This window comes from Musca domestica, unplaced genomic scaffold (genome assembly GCF_030504385.1).
Source record: "Musca domestica strain aabys unplaced genomic scaffold, Musca_domestica.polishedcontigs.V.1.1 7, whole genome shotgun sequence".
Lineage (NCBI taxonomy): Eukaryota > Metazoa > Arthropoda > Insecta > Diptera > Muscidae > Musca > Musca domestica.
Genome location: NW_026712383.1, coordinates 3,978,778 through 4,005,957, shown reverse-complemented (window position 1 = coordinate 4,005,957; position 27,180 = coordinate 3,978,778). Strand labels below are relative to the sequence as shown.

At 34.9% G+C, this 27,180-nt stretch overlaps 1 protein-coding gene across 1 annotated transcript in view; it reads left to right on the top strand.

Annotated features, from left to right (window-relative positions):
- The window catches only part of LOC101898456 (dual oxidase), a 71,962-nt gene that overhangs the window by 32,558 nt on the left and 12,224 nt on the right, over positions 1–27,180 (top strand). The window contains exons 3-5 of the mRNA XM_005191157.4: positions 19,668–19,748; positions 25,334–25,888; positions 25,945–26,348. Of these exons, the coding sequence (XP_005191214.1) occupies positions 19,668–19,748; positions 25,334–25,888; positions 25,945–26,348 (1,040 nt within the window). The remainder of the gene's footprint in view (positions 1–19,667; positions 19,749–25,333; positions 25,889–25,944; positions 26,349–27,180) is intronic.

The following is a 27,180-nucleotide window of genomic DNA, read 5'->3' as shown; positions in this document are numbered from 1 at the left end:
CTTACCATCTACACAAGCTTCGCATAAATCAGGTCAGGTTCTGCATTTTCCAAAAGATTTGTGTCACTAAACATGCCCTTGCTTTTTATTTCCAAAAATTTCCCTTTAGATACATACCCAATCTTTCATGCCACAATCGATAATTTTCATTTATTAATGTTCTTGATTTGTAAATGCTTGAAAACAGCTCAAAATCTACAGTTGGAATATTATTTTTATATTTACCATCCACAACAACTTGTCGGTTTTTGGTAACTATAACACCCCCTGGATTAAATTCAATAGTCAAACCAGCATCTTGCATTCTCTTGACGGATAGTAAGTTTTGAGAAACTTTCTTGCAATATAAAACATTTTCCAGTGTGATTTGCTCTTGATCTTTAGTGAACAGTTTTACTATTCCTTTCTTGGTTGCGTATCGAATTTTTTTCATTTAACTGTTTTTTATATCCGTAACAATCTTTTTTAATGTGTCCTTTTTACCACAGAAATGACACTTCGCACTTGATTTAGAAGTTTAGAAGATTATGTGAAAAGGCCTTGTTATTGTATCTTTGATTGTTAACGGCTTGTAAAACTTTTCCACTGGTGTCTCGGTTATCGTTTATCAATTTTATCTCATGGTCAAGTAATCGAGTTTTTACAAATGCCAATGTTAAGTTATCCTCCGATAATGTCTCAATCGCCGCTATGGCGCCATCATAAGTTGATGGCAGTGTCAACAACAAGTGTGATACTTTGTCCATTTCCTCAATTTTAGCTCCGGAAGCCATTAACTCAGCAATCAGGCCATCGAATATTATGAAATGATTCATTAACAATGTATCACTTTTTAGCAGCAGTTTTTTTTCGCACCGCCAATTGGGATGCCAAACTCTTCCGTTCATATATTGCATCCAAATCTTTAAAAAATTGCTTTGCTGTACTTTCAGTGTTTGCAAAACCAAGAAAAGAATCGCCTAGATATTCGATGATTACACTTTTTGCAGTTCTTTCAATTCTTATCCATTCTGGGGTTAATTCTTTCGGGAATTCACAATCTATAACTTTCAATGCGTCCATTTCTTCCAACAGCGCTCTAACTCTAAACTTCCACACAGAATATCTTTCTCAATCGAAGGGTTTAATATTTTATTTTAATATATCCATTTTCTATTAATTAGTTTCAGCGTAGCCTGGGCCCATAACCTATAGGATATTCCCCTTTGATTAAAAAACATTCTTGTGTGGATTTTCAATTCAGCTTTTCAATTTTTATTATTTGACAACTTGTCCACAGAGGTAAAGTTTATAGACTAACAAAAAAATAAAATTTATTACGAATACATATAAAAGCAAATCCTACTTTTGTAACATAAAAAACATATGGAGAACTTTGATCAATATATTTTTGCATGGTAACATAAATTAGTTCTTATTAAAATATTTTTAAGTTTCTCAATGAACAATTGTGGTGCAATTGTCCAACATCTTCCAAATGGTGGAGGGTATTTAAACTTTCTTCTAATCTCACTACTAATTTAGGCTAAACGAATTAACTTGTTCGTCCTTTTTTGAGCTCTTCTCTCAAACATATACGACCCTGCACCCCGACTATAAATTATAACAAAATATTAAGAATAATATTGCACAAATTATTTACGTCGTCTGCCCCAATCACTGCTTTTCTTCAAAACCAATCTTTGCAAAAAACTTTCAACGAAGTGACATATTTTGTCATAGTACAAACTATTTATGTCCATATGGTTCCTCTGAATGCAATGCAATGATGCAATATCATGAACATTTAACGAAATTATTCTCCCCCACTCTCTGATTCCAATTTACTAAGAACACCTGTTACAAAAAATAAATAATAAAACTGCACATGATTTGTATGATGATGACTTATATGCAGAATTGAATTCCCTTTTTTGATTTCCAACAATTATCGTTAAATTGTACAAACGTGTTTGATTTTAAAATAAATTCACATTTTAATGACAAATTCCAATCTATCAGAGTTTAATATAAACTTACATGTAATTACCCAAAAGACATGAAAGCGTTTGCGCATATGAAATAGAAGCTACTATTTTTAGAAAAGATTTTACGTAACTAAGATTGAAATTACACATTTTTCAAAATGATACAAATTCCTGCATTTAAAAAGGGCAAATATATATGGTAAATTTTTGGGAAACTAAAGTCCCCATAATTCTTTTTTAAGACAAAGACTCCACTTTTGTTTAAAACAATTATCCACTCTCATGGAAATGATCTGAGCAAGAAAAAATGTTTATTACTGTTAATTATAATTACCATAGTTGTAAAATATTACTGCTGCGCATTTTTAATTTGCTTTTAGTCTGAGCAGGTGTAGGAAGTTGACAACTGAATTAGATTCCCATAAAAAGGTTCGCATAACATAACATATGGTTTGGTGTTGGTTTAGACGACAAAATATTTACCGTTGCTAAGATAATTTGAATTATTCTACCATTAACCGGTTCAGAAGTATCAAATTAAATGTAATTTATCTAAACAAATGAATTTAAATTGAAAGTATTTTTTTCTTCTACAGAAGCATTTTGCATGTGTGCATTTTAATTTTAGTTAAAATATTATTTTTTTTTTTAAATCAAACAACAACGCTTAATTTTCATAACCGTGTATATGATGTATATATAACCGTGTATATGCATACTAGCAAGTGTCTTCTTCTACTTAAATCTTGAAAACCAACAATGACCTCAATATCAAACTTAAGAATTTGACCCAATATCAAATTTAGTAACATTTAGCACGCATATACAAAACAATCTACATCCCTCCATCCTAGACACCGATAGCGATCCAAGCGTAGTACTATTTAGTAATTTTAATAAACTTTGGAAAAACCACTTCCGCATCTCATGATCACATACCAACAGAGACCTCAATATTAAAATTCAGGATTCCATCTCTATACGTTTCGTATAATTTTAATACTCATTTGGAAAACCGGTCCATATCTCAATATACAATTTCACGGTTTCAGCTCCATCCCATGATCCAACACCCAATTTAGTTCGATTTTCCTAACCCACTTCCAAATCTTAACTACAGATACCATCAGAAATCTAAATATCAAATTTCAGATTTTTATTTCTATTCCTTCATCTAATTCCTAATATAGTACCATTTAGTACTTTTCGTACAATTACAGTACACATTTCTGAAACCACCTTCATGTCTTAACTTCAATGTGAAACTTCGAGTTCCCAGCTCTATTCCCTCATTCAAAACCAAATGTTGTACCACTTAGTACTTTTCCATATCTTAACCGTTATTTCTTTATATTTGGCTGGAAAACCACAAGTGGCTATTGTTAGAGCACACCAGCATTTAAATGTGAAGAAATCTTTTGTGTCTCGTATCATCGCTCGTTACCGTGATACTGGTAGCTTAGCCCGATGTCAACGAAGTGGGCGAAAGAAAACAGCAACATCAGCAGAAATGGTTCGAAAAAAAAGAAGCGACTTATCGAAACCCGCGTCGCAGTGGCCGAAAAATTGCTTGTGATCTGAACATATCTGAATATTCCATTCGGCAAATATTGAAAAATGAGCTCGGGGCAAAGCCATTGAAATTCCAAAAAGTGCAAGAACTGACACCGCAACTGAAAGAAATTAGACTTAAAAGAGCTAAAGAGTTGCTTCACTTGGCCGAAAGTGGTGAACTGTCGAATTTTGTTTTCTCCGACAAGAAAACATTCGTTGCCCAGCAGTTTGTAAACAAGCAAAATGATCGTGTTTACTTGCCAAAAAGGTCAGCGGAAAATGTGCACCTTCGGTTGGCCACCAGAACTCAAGCGTCGGCCATGATGGTGGTGTGGGCCGCCACAACAGCCGATGGTCGCTCTCCGCTCGTATTAATCGACCGTGGCAGCAGAATAAATAACCAATATTATCGCGAAAATATTCTGAAGGGTGTATTAAAGCCTTGGGCACGCAAACATTTTGGACATTCCCACAGAACTCAGCACGCGCTACCCAAGAATGGTTACAAAATGAGGTCCCTCGCTTCATTTCCAGAGCACAGTGGCCACCAAAATCTCCACATACCAATCCGTTTGACTATTGCGTCTGGAGTATTTTGGAAAGCAAGGTTGGCACTAAAAAATACCAAAGTGCCGATCCCCTCAAGCAAGCGCTTCTCCGAGAATGGGCAAAAATACCGCAGTGCAACATTCGGGCAGCGTGTGACGTTTTCATTTGCCGTTTGAATGCCATAATTCGTGTCAAAGGTGACCAATTCGAACATATTTAAAATTATTCTAATATTTGTTGCATTTTTTTATCTCACCCTGTATATAATTTTTAAAAATTGCAAACATATGACTGCAGGATGTTACCTTCTTAATTTTACCATGTTCAGGCTCTTCACGCGGTACCAAATTTAGTATCATTCATTACTTTTCGTACAATTGTAGTACACATTTTCCAAGCCACATCCATATGTCCAGGCTACACATGAACAGCGACCCCAGTACCAAATTTGAAGCAATATATGTTCCCACAATACCTAATATAGTACTATTTATTACTTTTTGTGTACTTGTAGTAAGCAAAACATCACTTTATGGCAAATCTACCACCTACAGGGACCCCAAAACAAAGTTTCAGCTTCATCTGTTCACCCTAAAACCAAACTTTTCCAAATTTATACCATTTGGTACAGTACTAAGTACACATTTCCAAAACTTCATATATAAAACTCATTTTCTAAATTCGATTCTAATACCAAATTTTAAGTTTTTGACTCTATCACATAATACCAAATGGACCGTCTTAGAATTTTAGATTCATTATATAACTTTTTGTAATCAAAATTTGCCAGACTTTATTCTAGTCGAACATGAGGAACATTTAAATATAAAACGATCTGGACAAAAATTGGAAAAGTAATTTCTGGCTGCATCTAATATCTTGTACCGAACTTCATTCGTATAGAGCGCATTTTACCTATTTGAGGTGCTTTAATGTCAAATCGGATATATACATGGGACCTATAGCTTCATCTGAACCGATATTATGTTGGTGTACAATAAAGGAGAAATCTGGCAAAGATATATATGGATGCTATATCACTGAATTTTGCAAAGTATTTAATCAGTTGAGCAAAAAATACGACCTGTACTTATATCACATGCATATATCGTCTCCGAATATAATTTGGCGCCAATCATCAAAAGGCATAGGGTATAAAAATATCCAATATATGAAGCTGGTAAGAAAACTGAGACAGAAATAAATATTATTCAAATTTATCCGTATTCACAAGATATGACGAAATATAGGCAGGCGGGAGATAAACAATGATAAAATCTACCTAAAATCTTGCGAGAGCCTTAAAGACTTCAAGCTAAAATAAAACAGGCAAGTTTACTTGAACTTTAAATCTCTTACCTTACTAGTCTCAAACATCTGTTCTTAGTTGATTTATATCAAAGTTTAAATTTAAAACATCTTAAGTTGTATAAAAGAACACAAAAACTTTAACCACTATTAAAAAAAGAAGAATGCACACCAACGAAATAATGTATGGAAGTGGAGACTAAAAAACAAAATCAAGTGAAAAAAACGTCATTGGCCAACACAACGGCAATAAATTGAAGATGCTAGTCGTAAAGCTGCATTATTTTGTTATTGATAACAAGTATCCATATAAATATGTATGTATATTAGAGTGGTACTATTGTTTATTCGACAAAGGGTAGAACATTTTTATGAATGTTTTCTGAAGGAATATCGATCAGAAAACTATATTTTTAATAACAAACATCCGTGGTACAATAACAGGTGGTAGAATAGACCTCAGTTATATTGATGTCCTTTTTTTCAAAACATATACAGGGTGAGATAAAAAAAAAATACTCCAGGCAGAAAAGTCCAACAGATTGGTATCCGGATATTTTGGTGGCCATTGTGGGCTGGAAATGAAGCGGGGAACCTCATTTTGTAACCATTCTTGGGTGGCGCGTGCTGAGCGCAATGTTGCTGAGTCCTGTTGGAATGTCCAAGGTCTGCAGCCAAAATGTTTGCGTGCCCAAGGCTTTAATACACCCTCCAGAATATTTTCGCAATAATATTCGGCATTTATTCTGATGCCACGGTCGATTAATACGAGTTCTGGTTGCCAACCGAAGGTGCACATTGTCAGCTGACCTCTTTGGCAAGTAAACACGATAATTTTGTTTGTTTACAAAATGCTGGACAACGAATGTTTTTTCATAGGAGAAAACCAAATTCCGCATTTTTTCTATTTTCTTTCTATTGCGGTTTAAGTTCTTGCACTTTTTGGAATTACAATGCTTACCCCAAGCTCATTTTACAATATTTGCCGAATGGAATATTACGATATGTTCACCTCACGAGCCATTTTTCGGCCACTGCGACGCGGGTTTCGATGAAGTCGCTTCTTTAGTCCGCTTCCTTGACGTCGGGCTACGCTACCAGTATCACGGTAACGAGCGATGGTACGAAACAAAAGATTTATTCACATTTAAATGCTGAAGTGCTTTAACGATAGGCACTTGTGATTTTTCAGCCAAATATGAAGAAATCCCACTATCACGCTTGAATTCCATCACGAATAACTTTTTTTCTGGAAAATTCTCACCAAAATGCTTTTGTACACTTGTAAACAATATAATGAGCTGTCACTGGAATTTTAACAGCTATCGGATGAGTGGCTTAGAAATGACAGCAGTCTGAAATTGGTTACAATTTTTATTTTGCGAAAATCAAAAAAAAAATCATTTATTAACAATACCATTGTCTGGAAAATGTAGCGCATTGGCAAACCCAAAATCTTAAGGGGATTTGTAGAATCACTTCATTATTTTTAACAAGTTATCCATTTAAAGAAGTTCCTTTCTTAAAAATCTTCGATTTCATTACAGTTATAACTTAAACAAGCCCAACTTTTCATACCCTTCACCATTTGGAAGGAACTTGAAAATTTTCAAAAAAGAAAATTCGAATAATACCTCTTAACAGGTTTGGTTCTGTCTGTTTCAGAACCGGAAGTATGAAAAAGATTTTACTAAAATAATCGATTTCCATTTTATGATGTCCAAAAAATTTGCAAAAATAGTAGATTTTTACAAGTTCTGGAACAGACCAATTATGGACTTCAAATACGAAATTTGAAAAAATGCTGGTATATAATGTTGCTAAAATCATCAATATAGCGAATATTGAGATATACCGTTATACGATGGCTATACGAAAACGTGGACCGACATGTCCCATTTACGAACCTAACCTGCCTACTGGCAAAATGGATGGTATAAAAACGATTTCATACGAATAACATTTGATCCACCCTAATACATATAAATATGTGATGCAAAAAAAAAAAACGACAATTACTTTTCGGTACCATCTGGAGCGCAGATCGTTTACTTTGAGCGAGCAACATTTTCTGCCACTCACTTTTTCTTTCGATGATGTATGACAACAATATTATCACGTTGTCGATCACCAAAAAAAAATAAAAAGATTCAACAACAAAATTGCAACAACAAGATTCAATAATAATTTTGAATACGATAAATTAAATAAAACAGTCTAACCACTAACTTGCAATCGTAGATGTTATGCAGTTGATGACATTATTTTTTCGGTGTTTTAAAATATTGGAAAAAAATGTTCAAATAAATTTCTATGGCATCCCCATTATTTCAAAACAAAAACTTCCATTGCCAAATAATGGGTTTCCTAACAAATTTTTGGCAGTTGCAACTACTTAGAGTACGACCTGCTACAGCAACTTACACATCAACTTATTAAACCATTATTTTTACAAAGTTGTAGTTATTCTATGGCACCACGCTATGGTACAGGTCATAATGTCTTTGTGCAATTGTTCGTAATATGCAAAAGGAAACAAGGTTGACTTTTGGTGATCTGACATTCTAAGCCGTTCTATGCATTTCCGTCCATCCGTCCGTCTGCCCGATTTATACCTCTACTTTATATAATTTTCTAAAAATCTTGAAAAATGCGCGAGGAACCAGATATAGTGGACTAAGTATTCCACTCTTTCTAATACTGATACAAATATTGGGATGTGAAAATTTTAAATTAAATCAGATATCTATTATCAATTTTATGGGAATAATTTGACTTTTTTGTGGGGGGAAATACGAGAAGAAGTGGACCTATGGATTCTATATTCACATCCGATTTTTGGTTGAGAGAAATATTTAGATATGCCATCTTTAAAAGGAATCGCTGACTGGTTTAGCAAGTTGTGGGAGATATAAGTATTGCTTATTAGGAGGTGACGGAAGGGGTAAGAATATATATATATCATAACGCCAGAACCTGTGTTCATAAAAATATTACGATGTGTGAAATTCTAAGAGAATCCAATGCTAATTCCGCATTTTATGAGAATTTAAAAGAATTTAAACATTTGAATTTCGTCGTGGGGAAGGTACCAAAAGGAATGATCTGACATATTGCATATTCCCAGCAGATCTTGTGTTAATAGAAATATTTGGATGTGTCGAGTTTGAAAGTAATCGGATGCTTATTTCGCTTTTTTGAGTTTTTCAAAATATTAACCCCTTCGTGAGGGAGGTACCAGAAGGATTGGACTGATATTTACCATCTTCACATCAGACTTTTATATTAGTAAAAAATATTGGGACGTGCGATGTTTGAGGAGAATGGGATGCTCATTTCGCATTTTATGAGACAGTTATTCAAAATTGTAACGTTGTCCATTTTCGAACCTGATATAGCATAAATAATGGGATTTGCAAAGTTGTCACTAAATGGGTTGATTATTTCTACTTCTTTAGGGTTAATTATTTTCTGTGAAAATTTTGACCTTTTGTGGGAGAGGTACCAGAAGGAGTGGACCTATATAGTCGTAAACCCAACAAACAAAAAGAAATTTTGACAGAAACGTCATGGTTGAGTATTTTCAAGCTTATTATAATTGTTAATGCCGGTCTAATATTCGGCCACCTTTTCAAGCATTTGAGAGCAATGACACGTTGAATACTGGTTTCTAAAGCGTCAATCGTTGCTGGTTTATCTACGTAAGTCAACCAGTTATCCCCACAAAAAATAATCGAGTGGCGTCAAATCACACTAACACGGAGGTCAATTCACAGGCCCAATTCTCGAAATAATGTTGATGTTTTGGCAACTAACCTTAAACAAAATTTTCCACAAAGTCTATGGACAAAATTCAACTTCTTGCGCACGATGACGAATCGATAAATTGTCGTTTTCTCCGGCACTGGCCTTAACGACAGCAATATTCTCTTCTCTACGCACTCTTCTCATTTTTATACCCTCCACCTTGGAAAGGAGGGTATATTAACTTTGTCACTCCGTTTGTAACATCCTTAAATATTCGTCTTAGACCCCATAAAGTTTATATATTCATAACAGCATAAAATTCTAAGTCGATTTAACGATGTCCGTCTGTCTGTTTGTCTGTCCGTCTGTTAAAATCACGACACAGCCCACATTATTTGACGTAGAGCACCAAAATTTAGCAGAGCTATTTGCATTGTGTCTAGGATGGTTGGTATTGACAATGAGATATATCGGTCCACGTTCCGGTATAGTCCCCATATGACGGTACATCCCGATATTCGGTATTTTGATGGTTTTTGCCACATTTTTTCACTGATTTGTCTAAAAATTGGTATTTGTGGGTCATAATGGGTCCTAGTTCGTGTAGCGAAACATTGTAATTATAGGTCCACGTTTTGGTGTAGCCCCCATATAACGGTACCTCCCGATATTCGGCATTTTAATGGTTTTTGCCACATTTCATCTAATGTTTCTTTTACCCTAAGGTGCAGGATATAAAAAGTTTGGCCCGGCCGAACTTAATGTTTTTTTTTACTTGTTTTCACTCCAAAAGAGTGAATGTAGACTGGAATTACGTAGTTACGTTATTTATGGCGGTGGATTAGAATAAAATAGAATAAAATAAAATAGAATAAAATAAATAAAAGTATTTGCCAAATATTTACTAAATATTCAAAAATTGAAGTTATCTATCTATCCAAACTCTATGATATACAGCCCGGCGAAACAGCAGCATTTATACATAGGGGAAGTTTGATTGAAAGGTTAAAAAGGCACATTTAGTTTAACAAAACCAGTAACTTTTGTGATTGGGACAAAATCAGCATACGAGGATCAAGGGATCCATTTTGGTATTTCAAACCCTAAACTATTTTTAGGGGCACATCTGCAGACAACACCTTTTGTTACCAAACTGCCTTCCATCAAAGTGACCTATTCATAGTTCGTATCAGTAACATCCTTGAACCAACATATATTACTCCTACTTGGAAAATCAAATTCCACTCAATACCTCTTGTCGTAGCACAAATTTTCAACAAGAAACTACTTCAAATTATGTTCGTACCATTGATGACGTTCTTCAGCAGATTTTTTTGTGAAAACTATGCACATACCTATGAACTTAAGTATGTTATAGATATAAGCGCAGCTTCAACCATTAGATGGATTGTTGTAAAGCGAACGCATGCGATGGTATGATTTGGACATTGACGTATTTTATGGAAGTTTTTCGCAACAAAAACAACGTACCGAAAGAAGCAAATGGCAACGACAACGACAACAACAGTAACAAAACAAACAAAAATACCAACATCTGTTGAGTATTTTTTTACGAACAGCATGTTGGAATGAAGAATGAATGACTGGACTTGAAATGATGACTATGCTAGTTTTGGGAATTCCGTGATATAGCTCATGTCGTCGTTGTCATTGTCTAACACCATCAGCGCGGCTCGATCGTTTAAGTGACGACGACGACGACATTCACTCAGTCATAGCCAAAAGTAGTGACAAACTAAGCGTCATTCTGTGTGCTAAAGTGTTTTGGTTTTAGTCAAAACATTGAATTTCTTTCTTAAATCCACTCGCTCAGTAACGTTGGCGAATTAAGACATTTGTTAACAGCTTAGGCGACCATAAAAGTGGATAAAAAGTGAATGAAATCTTCATAGGTATTTTTAAATCTTTTTCATTGTATATTTAAAGTATTGCAAAATGAATTAACGATGCTAAGCTCTCTATGTTATTTATTAAAAGAGAAAAGAGAAGAACTTAAAATTTAGTGATTCTCTGGGTTATTATGTTTTAATCATGTAGTAGCATCGTGGATATTAACCCAATTCCCAAATGGGTCATCATTTCTGTACATATTTAGGGTTAATTTTTTAAATAAGATTTATTTCATTTTTATACCCTCCAATTCTATTCTATTCTATGGAGGGCATATTAAATTAGTCATTTTGTTTGTTTGTAACTCCTCGAAATATATTAGAACCTACAATGTTAATATGATCTAGATCTGCGTAAAATTCTAAGTCGATTAAGCGATGTCCGTCTGTGTGTTTTGCCAGTAGACAGTCTAACTTCGTAAGTGAGCCTTGTCAGTCCCCATATTCGTATAGGCCCCTCCCGATATTCGGGATTTTCATGATTTTAGCGACATTATTAACCGAGATTTTTTAAAATTTCGTATTTGAAAATTTTAATGGCATATGAAAAAAATACGTCTACAGGCCCACACATTCGTATAGCCCCCTATATAACGGTACCTCTTAATATTCAATAATTTTATGATTTTAGAGACATTATAGATCGGAATAGTTTAAAATTTCTTATTTAAAGTTTGCTTGGGTGCTACAACCTATGACAAAAAAATTTCTAATGCAGGTCCATATCTTCTTATAGCCCCTACATGACGGGTTTTCCTTTATTCGGTGTTTTGATCATTTGAGCGATATTATTCACCGGAATTGTTTCGAATTTTGTACTTGAAGTTCGGATTCGGTTCTATAACCTAAGACTTATGTCGGTCCACGTCTTCGTATAGGGTCATATAACGGTTTTCATTTAAGCGGTATTTTTGGAATTTTTTTTTTTTTGAAATTTTTACCAAATTTTAGAGTATTTAAAGTTCTATTTTTGTACAGTGTTTAGTAATATATTAAAAAAGGAAAAATTTCCCACGAATATTATTTACTTGACTAAAATAATTGTAATAATCCTAAACATGAAATTCACATAATTTTTATCTTTTCCCAAAAAGTGTCCATTTTAACCCTATAGGGGGATGATACCATCTTTATAGCAGACTAGCTGAATCCGGTTCGCTTCCCCTTTTAATTTTATATGGTTTCTAAAATGTTTATAGGAATATTATGGGTTAAAAAAATTAAACAAATTCAAAGATTAAAAAAATATTGTAATACTTTAATGCGTAAACAAACAAATAACTCGGTCTACCAACGCGTGAATATGACAGGAACAGCTGACCATGTGAAAAGCAGGAATATGTCAAATTTACTGCACATACACGAAGGGTTTTTTCTTCCGATATATTAGTTTCGTAGCAATGCCAAGCGTGCAGAAAACTGCAGTCTTTTGACGTTTAGTGGCATTTCTGTTGCAATTAGAGAATTTGAGGTAGAAACATACTTCCCCGTAATAATCGTATCCTCAATCTGAAACGATTCAATATAATTTGACAAAATTTAGTTTTACAACAAGTTCTGTCATACCTTCCATATTTCATTGAAATTGGAGGTACGTACCGTGTTTGGTGCATCAAATATATGAGATCGGCCTAGAATTTTATTCGAATCGAACATTCATATCTTATTCGGTGCATAACCTACATGAAATCGTCCGAAATATACAGCGTGAGACAAAAAAACTGCAACAATGTCGGTCGCCATAATTTTTAATTTTTTTTACATTTTATGGAATGAAAAAAATATCGGAAATAGCATCAAATTTTAGAATAAGTTTAGATTTGTTCGAATTGGCATGAATTATGGTCTTCAAACAGCCAATGATACCGTCACATTCTGCCCGATTTTTGCTCTGCGGTATTTTGGCCCATTCCCGTAGAAGCGCTTGCTTGAGGTGATTGACACTTTGGAAATTTTTAGTGTCAACATTGCTTTTCAAAATACTCCAGACGCAATAGAGATTTTGGTGGCCATTGTGCGTGGGAAATGAAGCGAGGAGCGATTTTGTAACCATTCTTGGCGCGTGCTGAGTGCGAGGGAGTCCTATTGGAATGTCCAAGTTCGGCGGTTAAAATGTTTGCGTGCCCAAGGCTTAAATACGCCCTCCAGAATACTTTCGCGATAATATTCGGCATTTATTCTGATGCCACGGTCGATTATACGAGCGGAGAGCGACCATCGGCTGTTATGGCTGCCCACACCATCACCATGGCCGGCTCTTGAGTTCTTGTGGCCAACCGAAGGTGCACATTTCCAGCTGACCTCTTTGGCAAGTAAACACGACCATTTTGTTTCTTTACAAACTGCTGGACAACGAATGTTTTCTCATCGGAGAAAACTAAATTCGGTAGTTCACCACTTTCGGCCAAGCAACTCTTTTGAGTCTATTTTCTTTCTGTCGCAGTGAAAGTTCTTACATTCTTTTAGAATTTCAATGGCTTTACCCCGATCTCATTTTTCAATATTTACAGAATGGAATATTGCGATATCTTCAGCTCACGAGCCATTTTTCAGCCACTGCGACGCGGGTTTCGATCAAGTCGATTCCTTACTTTTCGAACCATTTCAGCTGATGTTGCTGTTTTCTTCCGTCACGGTAACGAGCGATGGTACGAAACACTCTAACGATAGCCACGTGTGATTTTCCAGCAAAATATAAAGAAATCACACTATCAAAATATGACTAAATGTAAAAAAAAAAAACTTAAAATCGGGGAACAACCTTCTATGGGGCTAATACCGAAACGTGGACCGACATGACCCGTATTTTGTACAACTGACGATAACCCCTAGGCCCCATGAAATTTATCTTTAATTTTGCGAAGTATATATAGCAAAATATTTGAGGCCCTTTTGAGTATGGTTAAGGCTACGTACGTAATGAGCACTAATAAATGACATGGATCCCTAAACCCTTTTGGAATTTTGATCTTCAAAACTGAATACTATCACCTTCATTTAGAATTTCCAATTTGAGGACAAAGAATACCATATTTACTTTTTTGATTTGTATGCCCTACACCACACTGTGGTCAAGATATTATGCCTTTGTGATTTGTTTGTAACATAGAGAAGAAAGCGAGTTAGACCCATAGTTCCTTTTGAGGATCTTCACAGAATCACTTTCTGAGTCGGACGGACGGACTGACATGCATAGAAGCTAGCATATCTCTAAACGGCGTTGAATATCTCTAAACGGCGTTATATGGGTGCTATACCAGAACGTAGACCTATATAGACAATTCTTTTCCAGAGGGTAAAGAGGAAACTCTTTGTGTGGAGTTCTACTATTGAGACTTTTCCATTAGAAAATGTGGCTAAAATCATCAAAATACCGAATATCGGGTGGTACCGTTATATGGGGGATATACGGTATCGTGATCTGTTTATACCCTACACCACAAGGTGGTCAGGGTATTATGTCTTTGGTCATTTGTTTGTAACAGGCAAAAGGAAGTTCTTTTTGATGGTTTGCATAAAATAACATTCTGGGTCGATGTCCGATTTTCTTTTTATTGAGCAGCAAATATGTAATATTAGCCCAAATGAGACGGAATTTGTTCCGAATTGTTAATTTTCTCCCCCACAACCGTAATATGCACTCCGTAATAACGATATTCGGCGAAATATATCAAATACAGCTCAAAAATACCTTTGCAAAATTTTATCGAGATCGGTTCAGATTTAGATGTAGCTCTCATATATATCTTCACTCGATTTCAAGTTTATTGTGCACTAAATGGTTCATATGAGCACGAATTGGATGGATTTTTGCACATACGAACAAATTCAGCCTAGAAGAAAATGTATTTTGTAATTTGTAATGTAATTTGCTGAAAATCGGTTAATATATAGCTATAGGTGCTACACACATGTTTCATCCGATTTTTTTTTACTCCCTCACACCCGTAAGATATTCTCGACAACGACGGCATTTGGTGCCAACTATCAGATACAGCATAGAAATACCTCTGCTAAATTGTTAAGAGGTCGGTTCAGATTTGGATATAGCTCACTTATATATCTTCATCCGATTTATAGTGCCTAAAAAGTCGAATGCAAGCTCTAATAGAATTGATCCTGATGAATATCGGTCCAAACACAAATGACTTCGTCAAATTTAGAAAGATATTTAGATAGAAGCCTGGCATATGTTGGTTCCTTTCCACTTTAAATTATAACTGCTTTAACGATCATAGTTGGTATATTTTAATTCTCATTAATTCCTCATAAAATGATGTATTTGTTATATGTAGCTCTACTATATATGCAAGGTGGTGTAGGGTATCATAAAATCAGACCAGCCTGACTTTGGCCTTCACAGGTTTTCTCCCTAAGACTTAAATTATATCCAAAAAGTTAATCAAAATAGAGCTTGTATTTTTGGGAGAATAATTGAAGTTTTTTGATTTATATGTATATTTTGTTTCTTAACTAGATTTATTCACATATGTGAATGAAATAATATTATTTTCCGACAACAACATGATTTGAATCTATTAATCTATCTATTGATTGATCTATTGAACGAACTTTTAACTATGTCCAATGCAGCGAATACTTACAACGATATGATATAATAGTAAAAATAGTAAAAACGCCCATTTTCGTCAATAAATATTAATTTTTATAAAAACAGCTAGGTCTTGAAGAAAAAACGCCGAGAATGGAAAACATTTTCATAAGCTATATACATATTGTTTCGTGAAACACTGCCTATGAAAGATCACAAGAACTATGAAAACTGCCAGGTGGTCTTGGTAAGTAGGCGGATATTTTATCGCATCGCCGCAAATATTTGCATTTGGCCAAAGGCAACGCCACGACATTTGATCTTGTTCAGAATAACGCACGATTTTCAAATATCCTTGGGCTAAATTCAAATACTTACAACCAGATATCATTCAGTGGCCAGCATTTACATGACAGTTGACTTTGTCGGCTCCCAATTTTTTTTTATTTTATTTTTTGTCACACCATTAGACACTTCACACCATCAGACACCATTCACTACGCACTACAAGTTTGTACTAGTATCTCTAATATGTCAATAGGCTTTTGGCAAAGAAAACGATAAGGTAATGCAGAAAAAACAAGTTAATCTTACTCCCAAGAATGTGCAATAAATTCTAAAATCACAAAAAAAAAATACCGAAAAAAAACAAACGTCAACAACACTTCAATAAAATTTACATTTTCCAAACAGAAAGTCCGAATAGAATTAATGCAGCAAGTTTTGAGTAAGTTGCTCCAAAATGTAGATCAATGATCAATATTGGCCATGTCAACCAACTAAACCAACTGTGCGGCGGGCATTGCCAACATTCGATCATGCCGCCTTTTATTCGAAATGAAATTCCCAATCGTTCACAATTTTAGTTCATTTTTTCATTTTCAATTTGAATTATTTGTTTTTCGTTGTCATTAATTTTAATGAATTTAATTGTCACCAAATGCGTAGTACAATTAAAAATTCATTTAATGACATGAACTCAAAATGTACCCCTATGCTTTGCAACCCGCCCGAAATATGTAGTTTGAAAAGAGAACAACCGCAGTATGTTACATGGAATTGTAAAAATTAGTAAATCAAACATAACAACATAAACCTCTGTGGACCATACATTGTACGTGCCACAGATGCAGATTATTGTGACACATAAATTTTAACTTATTACAAAAAATGTGAATTTAAAAAAAAAAATTGAAATGAAGTATTTTTAAACAAAACGAGTAAAAGGCAGCTAAGTTCGGCCGGGCCGAACTTCTAATACCCTCCACCATTTGGAAGGAACTTTGCAAATTAAAAAAAAAATCGAAAAATACCGCTTAAATGAAAACCGTTATATAGGGGCTTTACAAAGATGACGACCTGAGTGGCTGTAGTACCGATTCCGAACTTCAAATACGAAATTTGAAACAATTCATCTGAACACCGAATAAAGGGAGGTGCCGTTATATGTAGTCTATACTAAGCCAGGGTCCTATATATGTCATTTTCTATCATAGGTTGTAGCACCCATTCAGATTTTCAAATAGGAATTGTGAAACAATTTCGGTAAATTATGACGCTAAAATCATCAAAAAATTTCGAATATTGGGGGTATCGTTTTATGGGGGCTATTCCGAAAATTGGGAGGTAGCTTTACATGGGGGTTATACAAAAATGTAAACCGAATTGAACCAGCATTTAGCATTTTGACCAGGGACATTTGCCCAATATTTACGCACTCCATCGTGCTCTTAGTTGTTGTTGTCCATTTATACAGCTAAATATAATCCAATGGTCATCCAAAACGCTAGAATTCTTCCCTGTCCTGAACTCTCTTCTCAGGCGTGTCGAGTGGCTTCAATTGTGTGATCAGGAATTTTTTTTTCTGTTTTTGGTTTATTTGAACCCCTAAATATTTTGCTGCCATTTCTAAAAGCAAGAGGCCCCTCTGTATCCCTAAATATAGACTCATCTATATGATTTGCTTATATTCGTCAATGAAATCAGCATAAACAAGTTAAAAAGCAGTAAGATCGGCCGGGTCGAACTTTGAATGCCCTCCACCATTTGGAACGAATTTGGAAATTTTCAAAAAATAAAATCCATTAAAAATTCTGTTAAAATCTTAAAAATACCGAATATAGCCGTTATATTAGGGTCTCTACGACGTGACCCTACATAGGCGTTGTTTGTCATAAGCCATTACCATATTCAAATTCCAAACTTGAAATAAACGGCGAATAATATAGCTAAAATCATCAAAATACCGAATATAGGGAGGTACTGATATACGAAGACCTGGACCTGCATACACAATTTTCTGTCACAGACTGTTGTTCCCATTACGAACCTAAATACGTAATTTGAAACTACTCCGGTGAGTAATGGCGCTAAAATCAAGAAAATACCGAATATTGGGAGGTACCGTTACATGTGTGCTGTATAAAGACATGGACCTGCATAGACAATTTTCATTACGAACATCAAATACCAAATTTGAAACAATTCAGGTGAATAATGTGGCTAAAATCATCAAAATACCAAATATCGGAAGGTACCGTTATGTGGGGGCTATATGAAAACGTGGACCTACATGGCCCATTTACGAACTCAACCTGCCTACTCGTAAAATAAACATGTGTGCAAAATTTTAGCCTTCTATCTCAATTCGTTCGAAAGATAGCGTGATTACAACAGACAGACAGACGGACAGACGAACATTGCTAAATCGAGTTAGAATTTTACGCTGATCAGGAATATATATACTTTGTTGGGACTGACATGAGTATTTCGAGAAGTTACAAACCGAATGACAAAGTTAATATACCCTCCATAGTATGATTGAGGGTATAAAATGCCAGAAGTTCGCCTTTTGTGTATCGCCTGTAAGCAATGTTTGTATTTTTTCACACAAAGATAGTTGTCCATTCTACTCGCTGTTCTAAACTCTAACTTCATGAGAGATTTCGTGTCCTTTGGTTTCTTTTTGTGACCTTTATAACGGCTGCAAAATCAGGAACATTTTTAGTTTTTGGTCCATTTCAACCCCTTAATATATTGCGGACATCTTGGAAAACAATAGACCTAGCCCTTCTGAGCCTAACCCTACCCTTCTGAAACTTTTCGTGAAGATCGTACGATAATTGCAATCTGTATTTAATAACCCTAACCTGTGTTGTAAGGTGAAAAAATATTACAAAATATACACTTCAATATTATAAGTTAAATTGAAAAAATCGCATGCGATAAAAAATATGAAAAAAAAAATAAAAAATGTCACAAAATACTACAAAATCTATATAAATATCATTATTTTCATATTTGTATGCGATTTTTTAAGATTTTATATTTTTTTTAGCATTCTGAATTGACAAAATTTGTCAAAATCGGTCCAACCATTCATGAGGTGTATGCATTCTAGCTAACATCCCCTTCCTTTTTTATATACATTGTATACATTTCGCTATATATCCGATATATTATTTACCATCGGCATCTACGTACCGGTTAGAATTAACGTGTTTGTCTATTCATGATATCGCCGGGATTAAAAATGTTCGCGATTTAATGGAAAATTTGACTTTTATTTAACACAAATGTTATGGTCTATTTCACCCACATAATATTACCCGATCTCGAGGTCTAGTCCCATGCTAACTTCCACTTCGATTGGTCTATAATTGCGATCTGTAGAGCAACTGCAAAATCAGAAAAATTCTCAGTTTTTGGCCATTTCAACCCCTAAATATTATGCAATAGGCTCCTATTCTGGCTCTAGCCCCACCTCCATTTTAAATTTTTGTGAAGATCGGCCATAATTGCGACCTGTAGAGAGATTACAAATTAACATGAACAGACGTACAGACGGACGGACATATATAGCTAGATCGACTCAGCTCGGCGAGATAGGAAGATCCATATATTTTCTTTCCTATGTGGGAAACGAATATTTTGAGGTTTTACATAACTTTTGGCCCAATCAAACTAATAATACCCCCAATACATAGTGTTGTAGGGTATAAAAATATTTACTTACATACACATATTTTTAATTACTTCTATATGTCAATAATATAAATATTTTTTATTATTTATTTTCAGAAAAAATTTATAGTCAAATTGAAAGACAAAGATACGATGGATGGTATAATAATTTAGCACATCCCGATTGGGGATCAGTGGGTAAGTGTAAACTTTCATTTCTAAACCAGCAAATGTCCGCTACGTCGTCCGAAAAAATCGGAAATATTTGTACATGTCTTAACACACGTTTGATGTTAGCTTTCAAACTGTTGACAATATTCTTTTATTATAAAGTCCTAAGAAGGAACAGCAGTAATGACATACTATACAGCTAAAGGTATATTAAGTTTGTTATTCCATGTGCGAGAATTGGAAATGGAATGGTGACGTTGGTATTGATGGTAGAATTGAACGAAAATGATATATGCATAGATGTATTTATTCAACATACGAAAAGTATTTTGTAGTACTAAATGTGTCATGTGTTGCCATGATGTGAACTCATATAGCTAGAATTCGGAAATTTAAAATTTCGGACTTTATGCTTTCAAGGCGTTGACAACTCAGTTTCCCTCAGTTGTTCACATATGCCCCACTATTAATAAAAACTTACTAAAGGTTTAAATGAGGAAAACGTTTTTTTTTTCGAGTACGTAAGAGCCGTATTCAGAAACGTTCCTAACTTTTATTGAAAACCAATTAACAACTCTTTCAATTTTCCAAACATCTTCGTTATTCTATGTTTGTACGTTTGATTGTTTGTTTTGTTTTCTATTAATTGACTCAAAAAATGCTGAACAGATTTTCCTGAAATTTTCCAAATAAATTACAGCATAGCTTGAAAGTAACATAGGCTATATAAATTTTTGAAATTCCACATGGAACTGGTAATATAGCATCAGAATCGGAGATACCTCCCAGAAACTTAGATTTTAGGTGCACATTTCTTTTGATCGATAAGATACATTCTCCAAATTTGGAATGCGTAACGGAATTTGGAGCAAAATCGGTTCAGATTTCGATATAGCTCCCATATATTTTCAGTCGGTTTCATATATATGATACACCAAACACGATATGTATGTCCGATTCCAATGAAATTCGGAATGAATTTGGTACAAAAATAATTGTTGCAAATTATTTTGAAATCGGTTAAGATTTGGATATTTCAGCCATTGATTTCACATATTTGATGTTCCAAAAACCCGATATGTATATCTGATTCCAATGAAATTTGAAATAAGTGACGGCATTTAGTACAAAGAAAAAATTCCCAAATTATATTGAAATCAGTTGAGGTTTGGGTATAGCTCACATATATATTTCGGCCTATGCATTTTCTGCACCAAACAAGATATGTATGCCGATTCCAATGAAATTCAGAATAAGTGACGGAATTTGGTACAATAATAAATGTGTAAAATAATACTGAAATCCGTTGATATTCGGATATAGCTCTCATATACATATATTTCGGCTGATGTATTTTATACACCAAACACGATATGTATGTCCGATTCCAATAAAATTCAGAATGTGTAGTGAAATTTGGCACAAAAATAAGTTATGCAAATTATATTAAAATCGGTTGGATATACCTCTCATATATCTATTCGGCCATTAAGCTCATGAAACGCGAAATAACATTCGATTCCATTCAAGCTTGGTACACCTCAATATTTCCGTCAACACAAGATATATTATAAAGATGGTAGAGATCGGACCATTTCTTTTGATACGTACCCCACAAAGGGTTCAAGATTTTAAGAAACAAAACGATCAAAGATATTGAAATAAGCATCCAACTCTCTTCAAATTTCACACACACAAACATTTTTTTTAACACAATATATGTTGTGAAGATGATTGATATCTGTCACAAGGGCCACAACTTTCAATACTTGCGAGTCAAGTCTGTGATTCGTTGCAACTTGCTATATCTAAACATTTGTCTCAACCAGAAACCTGAGATGAGTATGGAAATTATGATTTCGCAAGAGCTCGGTAGTAAAACTTTTTGAATTAGATTTTATTAACTGAACTATCTAAAGACATTTTCTTGATATTTTATTCAGAGCCGATTATAAGAGATATCAATAGCATTCGTTCTTAATTATAATAATGTAAACAACCTTCAATCTCACATAGACATCTTTTTCATCAAGACAAAAAAATTGCAATATATTTTGGTCCCATAGTGAAAACCTTATTTAATTAATAATGTTTATAAGTAACGCTCCCAACAATTGCTCTTCTTAAAAATGAGCTTAGCATTCAATTTATTGCTGCAAATGTTGAGGAAAAGATTTTTTCATGATCCATATAACGTATATAACGTACATTTGTTACGGGTAACTCTAGTGCAAAGTAGTGTAGAGTATCATGTAGTCAGCTCGTCAGACTGTTATCCTTTAGTTCTTATTTTTGTTTCGTTATGTCGAGGTTTGAACATAAACTGTTTCTAGAATATCACGTTTCTAAAAATATAAAAATCTTACTTTCCATTGAAATACAACATTTATTTATTGTTATTTCCGTACTTTAACCTTAGCCATATAGCTAGAGAGGGTATATCGGCGTTTTTTGTTTTTTATTTGAGTTTTCCTAAAAAAAATGCCAATTTTTTGATGCTGCATCAATGGCACATGGCTAGAGAATTTCAAATATGTTAACGTTAATAAGTTGGCTTTTGCGCGTTAAAGTTCTGACACTATATTCATTGAGAAAAATCTGCTATTGTAATTAATTTAAAAAAACGGTAATAAGCAATAAATCAAGTAGTGACTATTATATTCGTCCAAAGAAATTTAAACTGAGTTTTATGTATTGCAAAATATTGAGAAAACTATCTATTCACACTAGCAAATTTCCACGACTTCGTACGCAAAAGAAAAAAATATATTTAGTAAATAGAATCCATTAAATAAAAGACAACTATTTCATAAGTTCAAATTGTAAACTGAACAACTAAATCTATATATTTCTAAAAATGGGTAACTTTATATTTATATTTTTTCATTTCTAATATACGACTATATTTCATAAATTTCAATTAACAAACGTTGGATACATGGAAGTTTGTTCATTGTTGACAAAGTCACATACAAATTTTCAGAGCTCTAAGGCTGGAAATACATAAAGAGCATATTTGGCTAGCTTAAGTCATCAGCTGGCTTCTTCGTAGATGAACAAAGGAGTTCTAGGTTGACTTAGTTCGATTTTGGCCCTGGCTCCTTTGTTCATTTCCGAAGAAGCCAGCCGATGACTTAAGCCAGCCAAATATGCTCTTTATGTATTTCCAGCTTAACTCTTCACGATAACCAGACATCTTATGTACAATATTTAGAAACTTTTAATATATTTCGTATCATTTCATTATAAAACCCATTTTGCCATCATTATTTCTGTGTACGTACAACCAATGGTAACTTTTATACTTTTCGTACACTATGTAGTACGATTTTCCACAATTAATACTTTTCGAGCACGTTTTAGTATGTATATCCAAATCCGCACCTTTATCGTTGATCTTAATTCTAAAATTTATATTTCTAGCTCTATTCGTACACTTGCTTCCGAAATTCCTGTATTCGAGGGATTGCGTCACTTCCATGGTACAATAAGGAGGTAGAACAGCTTCGTAAAACTACAGCTTCCTGCCAGACCCATTCAAAATTATATGAAACAAGTTGCTTTCAGTTTTTTCATATTTTTCCTCAATTTAAAATGAATGAAATGTCCGGATTTTCGCTCAAAAACGTGATCCACACTGTTCAATCTTTCAATCTCATGGCTAAACTGGTTAAAAGATTACTTTTAACCTTTTTATTGTACCATGGTGATTTCTGTTCAAATTTCAAATAATTCTGTAAAAACGAAATTTGAAATTTGAAACGATTCCGGTGAAAAATGTTGCTGAAATAATCAAAATACCGAATATCGGGAGGTACCGTTGTATGGGGACTATACGACTTGGACTTGCATAAAAAAATTTGTGTCATAGGCTGTAGTACCCATTGCGAACTTCAAATACGAAATTTTAAATACTTCCGGTAAATAATGTCCCTAAAATCTTGAAAATACCGAATATCGGGAAGTACCGTTATATGGGCGCTAAACGAAAACGTGAGCCGACATAGCCCATTTACGAACGTAAAGAACTTGATCATGTATGCATGCATGTATGTAGGGTCTATTATGAATATTTCTAGGAGTTACAAACGGAATGACAAAGTTAATATACCCTCCATAGAATGGTAAAGGGTATAAAAATGTCGGAAACAACATCAAATTTTAGAATAAGTTTAGATTTGTTCAAATTGGTCACCTTTGGCACGAATTATGACCTTCAATTGGCAATGAAACCGTCACACGCTGCCCGAATGCTGCTCTGCGGTATTTTGGCCCATTTCCGGCGAAGCGCTTGCTTGAGGTGATCGACACTTGGGTATTTTTTAGTGCCAACCTTGCTTTCCAAAATACCCCAGACACGATAGTCCAAAAGATTGGTATATGGAGATTTTGGTGGCCATTGTGAGCTGGTAATGAAGCGAGGAACCTCATTTTGTAACCATTCTTGAGTGGCGAGTGCTGAGTGCTATGGTGCTGAATACTGTTGGAATGTCCAAGGTCTGCGGCCAAAATGTTTGCGTGCCCAAGGCTTTATTACACCCTCCAGAATATTTTCGCGATAATATTCGGTATTTATTCTGATGCCACGGTCGATTAATACGAGCGGAGAGCGACCATCGGCTGTAAGGCGGCCCACAACATCACCATGGCTGGCGCTTAAGTTCTGGTGGCCAACCGAAATCACACATTTTCAGCTGACCTCTTTGGCAAGTAAAGACGATCATTTTGATTGTTCACAAACTGCTGGAAAACGAATGATTTCTCATCGGAGAAGCCCAAAATTCGACAGTTCACCACTTTCGGTCAAGCGAAGCAACTCTTTAGCTCTTTTGAGTCTATTGTTCTTTCTGTTGCGGTGTAACATAATGTTCCTGAGGAGGAATAAACAAGCTCATATTTTATAAACTTTGCAGTAATTTTAATTTTTAATGACACCTGCCTATATCGATTATCACTTCAAGGAAATTAACATTTTCCCCCCGGAAATTTGCTACAGTTACGTACTTTCCAACATAAGCACAAATGGATATTTGTATATATCGGGCAGGATTTAATATTTTGACCTAATTTTTTAGGTTAATTAATTTAAATATATTTACTATAAAACTCTACATATTGAGTAAAAATTGGTGATTAAAAATATTGGTGTTTTTTGATCTTCTCTGTTATCTCTGTGCGCTAGAACGTAGAATTGATAGCGAAACTGTAGGTATGCAAATATTTCCTGCTGCTATTTTGAAAACATTTTACCTTTAGAGGAGCCAGTAAAACGATACAGTCATTAGTCTGCAGCGATGATTCATTGTAATTGTTTTTAAATGCAGTCAAACCTAGCACATCGTCCAAAAGGGATAGTCCGGACCATGAAATACTAGCTCGATATTTTAGGCTTAGCTAAATTATTTCCATTCCATTCGATTTAATGATATTCAGATAAACTGTAAGCACGATGACATTTGTATTCCAACGTGTTTAGATAACTTTTTACATGTCGTGATGTAATATTTAGTTGTTTGCATTTAATAATTTATTCTGTTGCATTTTGTTATTTAATTCTGTTTCATTTTTGTTACTGAATTTAATTCTATTTCGTTTTTGTTTTCCTTTTACAGATAGTCACCTGGTGCGCAAAGCACCACCATCCTATTCAGATGGCGTTTACGCTATGGCCGGCTCCAATCGGCCATCTACACGGCGACTAAGTCGTCTGTTTATGCGCGGCCGTGATGGTCTCGGTTCGAAATACAATCGTACGGGGCTGTTGGCATTTTTCGGCCAGGTCGTGGCCAATGAAATTGTTATGGCCTCCGAGTCGGGCTGTCCCATTGAAATGCATCGCATTGAAATCGAGAAATGTGATGAAATGTACGACAAGGAGTGTCGCGGGGATAAATACATACCATTTCACAGAGCTGCTTATGATCGGAATACGGGTCAAAGTCCAAATGCCCCAAGAGAGCAAATCAATCAAATGACTGCCTGGATAGATGGCAGTTTTATTTACAGTACCTCAGAGGCTTGGTTGAATGCAATGCGATCCTTTCACAATGGCACACTGCTGACGGATAAGAGTGGTAAACTGCCAGTGAGGAATACCATGAGAGTGCCACTGTTTAACAACCCCGTGCCGAGTGTCATGAAAATGTTGAGTCCTGAACGTTTATTCTGTGAGTAGGGAGATTATATTCAAGAAAGCATTTTATTTCTTCTTTCTTTATTTTAGTACTCGGCGATCCTCGCACAAATCAAAATCCCGCTGTACTTGCCTTTGCCATACTTTTCCTACGTTGGCACAATACCTTGGCGCAGCGCATCAAACGTGCTCACTCCGATTGGTCCGATGAGGAGATCTTTCAGCGAGCTCGACGCACTGTCATTGCCAGTTTGCAAAATGTAATTTTGTATGAATATTTGCCAGCCTTTTTGGGTTCCGAATTGAGACCCTATCAAGGTTACAATCGTGACATGCATCCCGGTATTGGTCATATATTCCAAGCTGCTGCTTTCCGTTTTGGCCACACAATGATACCGCCGGGAATATATAGACGAGATTCACAGTGTAACTACAAGAAAACACCAATGGGTTATCCGGCAATACGTTTATGTTCCACATGGTGGGATTCAAGTGTAAGTGTTGATTTTATTTTGAATATTCCAAAAATTCTTTGTTTTAATTTACATCAGATTTTAGGGTTAGAATACATAAAGTTTTTTTTTTTTTTTTTTAACTGACTTAAGGCTGGAAATACATAAAGAGCATATTTGGCTGGCTTAAGTCATCGGCTGGCTTCTTCGTAAATGAACAAAGGAGTTTTAGGTTGACTTAGTTCCTTTGGCCCTAGGCTCTTTTGTTCATTTCCAAAGAAGCCAAATAAGCGCTTTATATATTCCCACCATTAGGCTGGAAATACATAAAGAGCATATTTGGCTGGCTTAAGTCATCGGCTGGCTTCTTCGTAGATGAACAAAGGAGTTTTAGGTTGACTTAGTTCGATTTTGGCCCTCTGTTCATTTCCGAAGAAGCCAGCCGATGACTTAAGCCGGCCAGATAAGCGCTTTATGTATTTCCAGCTTTATGTATTTCCAGCTTAATTCTTCGGCTGGCTTCTTTGTAAAAGAAAATAGGAGCGTAGGGTGTGCAAGTATAATTAATGGGACGAAATCCTTAATATTTTGAGTAATATTTTGCAAGATTTAATTGTTGGCTTTGAATTTGATCTAGAGCTTCGAATTACTTCAAAAATCATTGGTTTAAAATGGATTTTTTGGTTTTATCCCTATGAACGGTCGTATCTTCTATATTTAAGTACTTTTAATTCGTATTTTAGAAGATTGTCCATATGGCTCTCGTTTCGAGGGCCTTCAACCCATTTTCATGTAATCCAAAACTCCATATCAAATCTTGCGAAGTATTACAAAGGGGTAGCATGAATTTAAAGCTCTACATTAAACCTTGCGG